Source organism: Neofelis nebulosa, chromosome 6 (genome assembly GCF_028018385.1).
Source record: "Neofelis nebulosa isolate mNeoNeb1 chromosome 6, mNeoNeb1.pri, whole genome shotgun sequence".
Classification (NCBI taxonomy): Eukaryota; Metazoa; Chordata; class Mammalia; order Carnivora; family Felidae; genus Neofelis; species Neofelis nebulosa.
In genome coordinates this window covers 70,086,322-70,098,614 of record NC_080787.1, presented here as the reverse complement: position 1 = coordinate 70,098,614, position 12,293 = coordinate 70,086,322, and the positions used below count along the sequence as shown (strand labels likewise).

The following is a 12,293-nucleotide window of genomic DNA, read 5'->3' as shown; positions in this document are numbered from 1 at the left end:
TACCAAAAGGTATTTTCTTTCCAAATTCAAAGAATTGTGAACAAATTTTCAAAATAATTCTCTAATTGTATAGAAGGCTTTTTTTTAAATGAATTTCTTTTTTAGGCCACCTGAGTGGCTTAGTTGGTTGAGCGTCCGACTCTTGATTTTGGCTCAGGTCAGGATCTCAGGGTCAGGGGATCAAGCCCCACATCAGGCTCTTGCTGAACATGGAACCTGCTTGAGATTCTTTCTCTCCCTCTGCCCCTTTCCCCTGCTCATGCTCTCTGTCTCTAAAATTAACAAATAACAAAAAATAAATAAATAAATAAATAAATAAATAAAATTAGCAAATAACAATAAAAAAATAAAAATAAGAAAATTTAAAGCTCTTGATCCTTTGTTATAAGCTTGCTTTTTCATAGAAGTTTAGCTTCATTAGTTATCCTTACTTTTCTTTTTTCTTAGTTTTTCCCAGTTCTAGTGTTCCTGTTCCCTTTCTCTTCTTTTTTCTTCCCTTTTTTCTTTTCTTTTTCCTGTCCCTGTTTCTTTTTCTTTGTGTTTTGTTTTTTTTTTTTGTTTTTTTTTTTGTTTTTTTTTTTTTTAGTTTATTCTGGGAGAAAGAGAGAGAGAGAGCACACGCATGCACAGGCAGAGGAGGGGCAGAGAGAGGGAGAGAGAGAGAATCCCAAGTAGGCTCCACACTCCCAAGCATAGCCCAATGTAGGGCTCTATCCCACAAGCCTGAGATTATGCATGACCTGAGCTGATATCAAGAGTTGGACACTTAACCAACTGAGTCACCCAGGTGGCCCTAGTATCCCTATTTCTTACAGTTCAGTGAGAGTTGGGGCAATATCTATTATCCTATTCTGGATATTAATATTTTAGCATCAATTTTTTAAATAAATGAGTACAAAAGCTTAACAACTGTGAAAGATACCCATGGATATACAAATGTTGAAGATTTATAATAATTTGTAGAAGGTGGTAGTTTTAGGTTGTTGGGAAAGTTTTTAACATTTGAACTTTAAGTGGAAAAATTCAGTAACTCTGATGAATTATCAGTCTCATCCCACCGGGGAACAAGACCAAGATCAGAAAATCCACTTCTCCATTTGCTATAGTTTATTCCTAAGTAGGATTCTGCCACAAATAATGATAGAAGTGATCCCGCTATGCAGAAATCTAAATAGAATAAAATTTAAAGAGGAAATTACTCAGCTTAATACCAGAAAGAAACAAAAATCTTAGCTACAGAAGTAGAATTGGAAATATACAACATTTGAATACAGATGACTATAACCTATGATGAAAAAAGTTAAATCTTTTCTAAAGCTTTTTTGTAAATATTTATTTTTGAAAGAGAGAGAGAGAGAGAGAGAGAGAGAGAATCCGAAGCAGGCCCCAGGCTCTGAGCTGTCAGCACAGAGACTGACGTGGGGCTCAAACCCACAAACTGTGAAATCATGACGTGAGCCGAAGTTGGATGCTTAACCAACTGAGCCACCCAGGTGCCCCTAAATCTTTTCTTAAGCATACTTAAATTTAAAATATTAGCAGATTTTATTGGTTTGTACCATTAATGATACTTAAATAGAAGATTTAAATATCACTGATAATACATCTTTCTACCTTTTTTGTGTTTGTAAAAGACTAACAGGTGTACCCATCTTTCTCATACTATAAAAACATTTGTTTTTATCAGAATTGTGTCATTTAGTTTTGGCACCTCAGGTGTTTATGCTGGGGAAAAATGCCGAGAAGAAAGAATTTTCCTTTCTCCACGTATGTGTTCTTCATTTTACAGAATTTGGGATTTCCTGAAAACTTGACTGCCTAATCATTTCCTACAAAGCAAATAGCATAGCATGTTTCCAGGATAAATTCTGTTTCATATCTTCTGGTGCTTTTATTTTGTTTAGGTGGCAACTTAAAGGAAAAGAAGAGGGAAAAATAGGGGTCTATCAACTCACTACCTTTGTCCTCTGCTCAAAGCATGTGGTGGTGCACTGTACACCTGATCTAGACAATGTGCATTTTTGAGCATTTCATTAAGCTAAACATTCGATTCATGTTGTTTTCTGTATCTGCACGTTATTTTATAATATTTCTACAAATATAAGTATGTATAATTATACATAATCTATAACAGTCATATAATTTATAAATGTATATTTATTTTCTGTTTTATATAAAGATAAATACCTATATGTAAAATAAATTTACCATTTTAAAATATAAATATGAATTTTAAATAGAAATATAATTTTTAAATATAACTATGAATATTTATAGTAAATTTGTATATTATAATTTTATATAACTTAAAATATAAATATTATATAACACATATATAAGTATGTATAAATAAGTGAAAATTGACAAAAACTTCTCAATGGGGAGAATCTGTAGGCTAATGTAATAGAAAGATTTGTCCTCTCCTACTGAAACTGCACCCCAAGTCCCAAAATAACATGTAAGATTACTTTGAGCATGGGGCGCCTGGATGGCTGAGTCGTTTAAGTGTTCAACTCTTGATTTTGGCTCAGGTCATATGCTCATGGTTCATGAGTTCCAGCCCCACATCCGGTTCTGTGCTTAAACACAGAGCCTGCTTGGGATTCTCTCTCTATCCCTCTCTCTCTCTCTGCCCTTCCCCACCTCAAAATAAATAAATAAGCTTTTTAAAAAATTATAAAAAAACAAGATTACCTCGAGCAGACTGGACTGTATTAATATCAACACTATATTGTATGAATTTCCTTTGTTTTTGAGTGGTGGTGAATGTGTGTATATGAATATTGTTTTGGTTCTTACTCCCCTTTCCCCCACCAATTAATTCTGTGTCTTTTTATTCCTTCCAGAATGGGCTTCTATCTGCACTGCCTTATTTTGGCTGTTGGTTATGTATGATCCTATCTGGTCAAGCTGCTGACAATTTAAGGGCAAAATGGAATTTTTCAACTATATGTGTCCGAAGAGTGTTTAGCCTTATAGGTAAGTGAAGTGAATCAATGTTTGTTTTGATTTACAATCATTTATTGTGTTTATAGTGCAAAGCAAAATAAAAATGATATTAGTCATTTATTTTGTTCACATATTAAAACACTATGTTTTAATCCATGTGGTGCATTTCTATACAAGATGGTTGGATCTGGGGCACCTGGGTGACTCAGTCAGATGAGTGTCTGACTTTGATTTCAGCACAGGTAATGATCCCAAGATTGTGGGACTGAGCCCCATGTTGGGTTCCATGCTGAGCATGGAGTCTGAGATTCTATCTGTCTTTCTCTGCCCCTTTCCTCTGCTCGCACTCTCTCAAATATAAATAAATAAATAAATAAATAAATAAATAAATAAATAAATAAACAAACAAACAAATGAACAAATGAACAAATAAATGTTTTTGAACTATGTATTTTGCGGGTTAATATTTATAATATCCTATTATCTCCACCCTAGTCTTAACCATTAAAAATGGCTTGCTTTGCTGAATATCATTTCCAGAATTTTATAAATCATTTTGTTTTCAGCTCCAAGTTTGCAGTGAAAATAATATTTTTAAGTCTCTATCCCTTTTCTAAGTGAATACATTTTAATTTTTAATCCAAAAACATTTACTGGCATCATTATATTAAATGAGGAGCTATAAATCAAAGAACTCAAAGCTACCTTAAATAATCGTGTGTTTCAGACTGCTTTCATCAAGGTAAATTTTAAACTATCTATGACAATTATTTCATTTTTTTTAAGATCTTGAGTAAGCAGGGACCCTGGAAGTCGCTGAAGGTTATACTTGAGAAATTACATTGTAGCAGGACCCTATTCAGGATAATTCTGCAAATACCTTCTGAGCAGCTACTGCTGGAAGGTGCTGTCCTGTTCCATTGTTTGCTTGTCTCAATTCTCAAGAAATTTCTCCACACCTGCAAGTGAAGTAGATCCCTTTAGATTCAACCCAACTTTCTCTTTTTTGCTTCCTGTTCACCTCCTCTGTCCAATATGGTAGCCACTATCCACATATGGCTATTTACATTTAATTGAATTTTAAAAATAAGTTTCTCAGCTGCAGTATATACAAATACAACATTTCCATCGTCACAGATGGTCATTGGATAGCACTGCTGTAGAACAGAAAGAATGGCAACCCATTCATTAAGTCCCTTCCTGTTATATTTTATGCTTAAATGCCTGTAGTAAAATGTGTATATTGCTATCAATTGCTAAAACCTAGATGGAGTGTTTTTCTAACTTTATTCAATAGAGTTTATTTAGTTTATCTTCTTTGGTTATATGAATTTTAAATCTCTTTCTGTATCAACAACTATTGCTTTCTCGAGAACTATATTTTTCAGTCATCCTCTTCTTGCTCTTCCTAGAACTTTAGTTGAGTCTAGGTCACAGGTAGATTTAATCATATTCCATAATGATATTTTCTTTTTACTTTTACATTAGTTGCATTATATCTGTGTTTTCCAGTAGTTGTTTTTTTTTTTTCCTCATGAAAACTATGTAAGTTGTCTCTTAGGCAGCACAGTGTCTCTACAGTAGGTGGCAGTAATATCAAACCTCAGATTTGTACTATATTATTGGTAGCACAAGCAAATGTTAATACTGGAGCTTTCTTTTCTGTTTATAACTTTTTAACTCCAGGAATGATTGGGCCTGCAGTATTCCTGGTAGCCGCTGGATTTATAGGTTGTGATTATTCTTTGGCCGTTGCATTCTTAACCATATCAACAACATTGGGAGGCTTTTGCTCTTCTGGATTTAGCATCAACCATCTGGATATTGCACCTTCGTGAGTACTAACATAAAGATCGGCTAAGATAAAGATTGACTTTAAATTCATGTCCTTAATTGTGGTAAAATATATACAGCACAAAATATACCACTTTAACCATTTTTAAGTGTACACTTCTGTGGCATTAACATTAAGTACATTTACATTGTTGTGCGACCATCACTAGCATGTGTCTCCAGAACTGTTTCTTCCATGCTGAAACTGTACCCATTAAACACTAGCTCCCCGTTCCCAACCTCCCCACAGTCCCTGGCAACCTCCATTCTCCTTTCTTTCTCTATAAATTTGACTACTCTAGGAATGACTTTAAATTTTGAAACAAAACTTCAGTTTACGTGATAATTAACACTTGAAATTGTTTTTAAATTTAAGCTTTTAACCGTTATCACCTCTGTACACAAGTTCCCATAAAAACATTACACATTATAACTTGTGTCTCTCTACCCAGCTAGAATAGGAACTCTGAAGGCAGACACTGTCTTATTATCCTCAAAGTTTACTGTGGTAATTGACACATAGTGGCCATTTAGTTGGATGGATGAATGCCTAAGACCAGACCAAATTATTTGTCTAATTATTATCTTACCCATGTGCAAATATATTTGTCTAACTTATAAATCACTTTCACAAACATTACCTCATTTTTATCTTTAAAGCATTCCTATAAGATAGATATTCTTAACTTATTTTATGACTAAGAAGACTCAGATTCAGAGAAGTTAAGTGATTTGTCTTGTACTACCACAGCTAATAAATGATAGAGCCAAAGTACAAACCTAAAATTCTTACTCTTTAAGCCCAGAATTATTTTTACAATTCCCTCTCTGGAAATATTCTTTGGGCCACATACTTCTAGGATTCTTTTGTGCCAGTTATCAAGGTAGAGGAGGAGGCTGTGTAAATATTTTAACCCAGAAGATTTGGTACAGTTAATTTTTAATGGATATGAATTTACATTTGGAGAAAAGATAGATGGTCCCCTACCATCTTCCCCCAGCCTAAATTCTTCACACCTAGACTACCACAGAATTTTCTGATTCCTGTTAATCCTCAGTCTCCCATCCCTTCAGTAAGTACCTAAAGTAAGAAGTCCAAGGAGGTTCCACACGATCAGAATATAAGTGTGCCCAGCTCCCTGATGAGTCCTTCTGCCACTTTGCAGTGCCTTCTACTAAGGCTCATTCTTGGCCCCTGTGGCAGGGCCATTTTCTCCCCATCCCTCTGCATTCTTCCCAGTTCACACCCCAGTTCTTCATTAGGCCTTTCTAGACCATTAATGCTTACTTTTTTCTCCTCCTCTTCTCAGTGCATTCATTTATAATTTTATGCTAGATGCATTTATATTAACTGCCTTACCTTGATTTGTAATTGTTTCTAATTGCAACTCTTCTTTCTTATCTCCCCAATTTGGAGGTAAACTCCCTCAGACTGAGTCATGCTATATATCTATATTACAACTTCTGCACAAGGAGAGACACACCCAGTCCACACTTGCTGAGTGGTTGATTTACATGACCATACCAAGAAAGTAGGAGCTTCAGTGTTACATATCCACCCAACAGTGGGGAACCAAGGAAGAAAACCAGTAAAATTTAGGCATTGGACCAAGAAACCATTTGATATAAAAGGTGGTAACCTAAGCAAAAGCTCTGGGACTATAAGCTCTGAGAGCACAGGGGCCACATCTCTTATTTACACCAGCCACACCATGGCCCTGTGCTGGGTCATGGTCAATCAGGTGCATGAATGGAAGAATGAAAATAGCCTTCCACATTTAGTACCACGTTAAAACTCTTTCTAAAAAACAATTTGGGTATGGGTCTTATTGTATGTCAACACTTTACTATTATATAATAAAGTCAAATTTTATATTCTCTATTAAATTTAAATATAGAATTCTCAGCCAACATGCAAAACCCTCCATGTTATAGTCCCCAATTTATCTTTATAATTTTATTCCTCCCTCACCTACATCACTTTCTTTGTATTCTTTGCCTCAAATGAACTGAGCTACTCTTTATTCTCAAAAAATATTCCCTGACACACACACACACACACACACACACACACACACACACACACACGTGCATGCGTATGTGTGTTCTTTTCCACCTTTGGTCCTTTGTTCATGCTAGCCTAAATACCTGGAATGCCCACACTCGATGTGGATTTGTCTCATGTCTTGTGATTACGTTTAGGTAATGTATCCCTGACCAGATTCACTGGCCTGTGACCTCAGGGAATCACATCCAGGGGCCCCTAGTGACACTAATTTTGATCACCCAGTCAAGGTGTTGTAATTTCTCTAATAACAACTTACTTTTTTCCCCCTTCAACTAATAAAGCATCTCTGGAAAGATGCTTTGAGATCATACGAACACCCTGCTCCTCGTCAAACCCCCTCACCACCACCAACTTAGACTTGATCCATGCCAAGCCAAATTTTACTATAGTGGCTTCAAAACAGTGGTATTTCCACCCTCTTTCCCTCCACACTTATCATTTGTCATTCAATTGTAAGAAGATCTTCCCTCCTGCTCCACTTCTTTATCTAGCATCAGCGTGGCCTCAGAGATTCCTAATTTATTTAATGAGTTACAATCCATTATTGTCCTTATCTATTTTTATGCCCACATTATCTCAGATTTAGCCAACAGGTTCCCCTTCAATCTGGCTCCTATAGCCTATCAACATTTCCCCCTCCTCCTTGCCACCCCCATCCCACTTCCTTTTGACCACTTCTTTATTGATGAAACAACCAGATATTTCGAATTCACTTTGTATCTTCCCTGCCTTGAAATACCTTGGAATAGCCATTTCTCCAAGGAACACCAGTTCTTTTTAGTGAAGAATAGTATTTAGACACCAAGGCCCTGGCAAGGGATCATATACTTTCATTACTAAGTTACATTGCCTCCCCTAAGCAGATCTACTTAGAAATCACTTGGAGCATTGACTAGTGTCAAAGGTTTACTTACAAATAGAAACAAAAGGCTGAACTTTCATTAAATTATTTCTTTTACAACTTTCATATGCTGAATATCACCTACTAGGCTTTGTTTTAAACCTTTTTTCACTTTCTTATCTTTGGGATATTGAAAAGTGATCCTTCAGTCCTTCATAGAATTATAAAGACCTGTCCATATTATTATATAGCCTTGTAAATCTTTTTAGGGTGAATTGTAGGGTCGCCTTTTCCCACAAATTAGCAAAAGATGACAGCTTTAAATGTATATTACTTTTATTATAATATTGTTATTTACCAATTCTAGTATGAAACTTGTTTAGTTTCATAATAATCATAACTATTAATTAGAGAAACTGATGGGTTAAATAGCTGAGTTCACATATCAGCTACATGTGTATGTATTTAAATAGCTGTAAAAAGTTATCTACAGTGGCACCCAGCTGGCTCAGTTAGAGCTTATGACTCTTGATCTCAAAGTCACAAGTTCAAGTCCCATGTTGGGCTATTTTTTTTTTTTTTTTTTTTTTTTGATAAAAAATAGAAGCACCTGGCTGGCTCAGTCGGTAGAGCATGCAACTCTTGATCTTGGAGTTGTGAGTTCAAGCACCATGATGGGCATAGAGCTTAAATTAAAAAAAAAAAAAAAAAGTAAAAGTAAAAACTAAATAAAAATTAAAAGTATCTGCATAGGGGCGCCTGGGTGGCTCAGTCAGGTAAGCCTCCGTCCAGTTCTTGGTTTTGTTTCAGGTTCTGATCTCATGGTTCATGGGTTCAAGCCCTGCATCAGGCTCCATGCTGGCAGTGCAGAGCCTGCTTGGGATTTTCTCTCTCTTTCCTTCTCTCTCTGCCCCTCCCCTGCCTGTGCTCACACACTGTCTCTCAAAATAAATAATCTTAAAAAAAAAAAAAAAAAGTATCTGCACAATAGTGAATTCCACAGAGTACTATGTAAATTTATATTGATAATAATACTGAAATTAAGGTTGAAAATATGGTATTTGCTGAGATTAGGAATGAAAGGGAATAGTACATCTAAATGAGAGTTTACTCATTAAGATATTTTGTCCTCTCAACTTCTCTACTCTATATCCAAAACAATGTAAATAGATTAATATTCAGCCATACCCTATAGATATTATGTTACATATTCATTTTTTATATATGCATTTACTTTCACATAATTCTTTCATGGAATTAACTACATAATAAGAAATGACTGCATATTACTTTATCTCACTAATTTATACCTTGCTAATCTAATCACGTATCTGGGATAGGACCCTTCCAAGATTCAGAATTCCAACAAGTTAAACTGCATAAACCTACAGAGCTTATCATTTTTCTGGCATATGAATCTGGCAGTTGCTTATTTAACAATGGCAACTACTTGCCTTGAACAATAATACTTTTGTTAGTAACTAGAGATTTGTAGGAACAATAATTAGTTACATATTGACTAAATAGCCACTGTTCTACAGAGAAAGTGGTACCTTCTTGAGTTATCTCATATAATTAAAATCAATTTAAACTTTCAGAACCAGAAATAAGTGTGAATAATTATTAAAACCATTAGTTATAGTCTTGGCAGTGTTTAAATTCTGAAGTTCAAACACCTTTTATATAGTTTCACCTGATTTTTATTTTTAAACTAGAAGTTTACATTAAACCCTATTAAATATAAAACCTGTTGTGTTTTTAATGTGAATATACATATTCATATTATATTTTTAAAAGTATAGGATCTGATCATCAGAATAATAAAAATATTACACTGTGAGAAGTCTATTGTGATTTAAAAAAAAAACTCTGAATATATCTCTTATCCTATCTAGCAGTGTAATCATGTTTTCACATCTCAAGATTGATCAAGCATGAAAGTTTTATTATAGTGCCTGTCACATAGTGTGCTCAGTAAACATTTGCTGAAGGAATAAATCTCTGGTTTTAATCACAAGACTAAATGTCTAATGTTGAAAGTATTTACAACATACCAGAGTCTTTTGTCAAAAAACAATTAAGGGGCTCCTGGGTGTCTTAGTCAGTTAAGCATCCAACTCTTGATTTCAGCTCAGGTCATGATCTCACAGTCATGAGATTGAGCCCCACATTGAGCTCTGCTCTGACAGTGAGGAGCCTGCTTGGGATTCTCTCTCTACTTCTCTCTCTCCCTCTCTCTCTGTCCCTCCCTGCTCACACTCTCCTTTTCTCAAAATAAATTAACATTTTAAAAAAACAATTAAAATAGAGGGAAAAAAAATAGAGGGAAGAATTTTGTGAACCTTATAAGCTAGAAAATGCTTATTGAGTATAGTTGTTGGTCAGTGAAGAAGTAAAGGAGCTTAACATAATGATGAAAAACAGGCGCCTGGGTGGCTCAGTTGGTTAAGCATGTTGACTTTGGCTCAGGTTGTGATCTCATGGCTTGAGTTCGAGCCCTGCATCAGGCTCTGTGCTGACATCTTGGATCCTGCTTCTGATTCTGTGTCTCCCTCTCTCTGCCCCTCCCCAGCTGGTGCTCTGCCCCCACCCCCACCTCAAGAATAAATAAACATTAAAAAAAAATTAAAATTAAAAAAATTTTAAACATAATGATGCAAGGGATAATTTGAAAATCAAATTAACTTCAAGAAAAGTTCATTAAATTTAATGATAATTTGAAAGATCTGATACAAACATAACTGAAATAAAAACCCCTTGAAGCTGAAGGAGTAAAGGCATGAGAAGCCATTTCTGTGGGAGAGAAGATAGGAAGAAGCCTAAACAAATTGCTGCACAGTGACTCTGAGGCTTGTATTTGAGATTTACAACATAGGAATGAAGCCTGATTATCCAAAAAAGGACTCAAGGAAATAGCACATAATTAAAGGACTGAAATATGCTCCTTTATCCTACTGATTAGAAGAGAAATCTGGAAAGGATTTCACTTGAAGTAAGTTAAACAAAATGATATTGTTCAGTTATGTAGTTCATAGAATCATAAAAAGTGAGAACCAGGATGGATTTAGAGCTACTCATCCCTTATTAGTCAAAGTTTGGTCCATGGAGCAGGAGCATCAGTATTATGTGGGACTTCCTGAAAAACACAGAATCTCAGGCATCACTGAATCTGGACTTGCTGAACTGGAATCTGCATGTTAAGATCCTCAGATGATTCTTATGCACCTCAAGTGTGAGGCCCTGACCTAGTCAAATCTGGTCACTCACACAACAAACATGTCTGGAGGACCTACTATACATTGAGCACAATATACATGATGCTAGTAGAAAATAACACCCAGCCCCTACTTGCAAGGAGATTAGTCTAGTTCAGGAAATAAACAGTTAAAAAAAAAATTAAACAATTGTAATATCTTATGATAATTAATTCTTTTGACAAGTACTTATCAAATGCCTGCCAAGTACCAGTCATAACAGGCACAGCCCTGACCTGTGAAACTTTTAGAAACATAAGGCTCACAAATAAAAAAGTTTTTGAAGAAAAGATGAGAGAATATAATAGATATAATGTGGATCAAGGAGTAAGGGAAGGTTTCTCTGAGGAAATGATATTTAAGCTAAAATCTGAGCAATGAGTAAGAAGAAGTTAGCCAGGCAAAAAAGGAGTAGTATTCCTGACAGAATTTACATAAGTAGAAAAAGAAATTGGTGTGTGTCTTAGTCTGAAATGGCTGCCGTAACAAAATACCATAGACTGGGTGGCTTAAACAACAGACGTTTATTTTCTCACAGTTCAGTGTCCAAGATCAGGATGCCAGCATGGTTAGTTTCTTGTGAGAACTCTCCTTCTGGTTTGCAGATGGGCTGCTACTTGCTGTGTGCTCACATGGCCTTTCCTCAGTGTGTCTGTGCATGTGTACAGACAGAGAAAGAACCCCAGTGTCTCTCACTCTTCAGATAAGGGTGCCAGACCTATCGGATTGAGGCTCCATCCTTATGACCTCATTTGACCTTTATCATCTGAAAGCCCTGTCTCCAAATATAGGGTTAAGCCTTCAACATATGAATTTGGGACACACAAACATTCGATCTATAACTGTATATTTCAGCCAACTGAGAGAAGGTCATTTGTGGCAGAGATGCAGAGAAGAAAGCCACTGGAGAGTAAGCAGGAGCCTATAGTAAGCATTTTATATTGTATCCCGAACAAATAGGAAATGACATCCTCTGCTCTGTTTTTTAAGATCACTCTTGTATGGATAAGAGTACAAGTAGAAGAAACCAATTAGGAACCTATTGCAGCAACCCAGATAAAAAGTGATAGGATATAATAGGAGATATAAAGAAGTAGATGGAGGGGCGCCTGGGTAGCTCAGTCAGTTGAGCATCTGACTCTTGATTTCAGCTCAGGTCATGATCTCACAGTCATGAGATGGAGTCCCGTGTCGGGCCACACACTGGGCATGGAGCCTGCTTAAGATTCTCTATCTCTCCCCCAGCGCCGCCCCCCCCCCCCCGCCTCCAGCTCATGTACTCTCTAAAAAAAAAGGAATAAAAAAGAAGTAGATGGATTGGGGATGATTTGTAAACACAATAGGTGGG

General features: G+C 35.9%; 1 protein-coding gene across 4 annotated transcripts in view; it reads left to right on the top strand.

Annotated features, from left to right (window-relative positions):
* The window catches only part of SLC17A5 (solute carrier family 17 member 5), a 52,087-nt gene that overhangs the window by 22,361 nt on the left and 17,433 nt on the right, over positions 1-12,293 (top strand). For all 4 annotated transcript variants that reach the window (XM_058734486.1, XM_058734484.1, XM_058734488.1 and 1 more), the window contains 2 exons: positions 2,847-2,979; positions 4,636-4,783. In XM_058734486.1, coding sequence (XP_058590469.1) covers positions 2,847-2,979; positions 4,636-4,783 — 281 coding nt within the window. The remainder of the gene's footprint in view (positions 1-2,846; positions 2,980-4,635; positions 4,784-12,293) is intronic.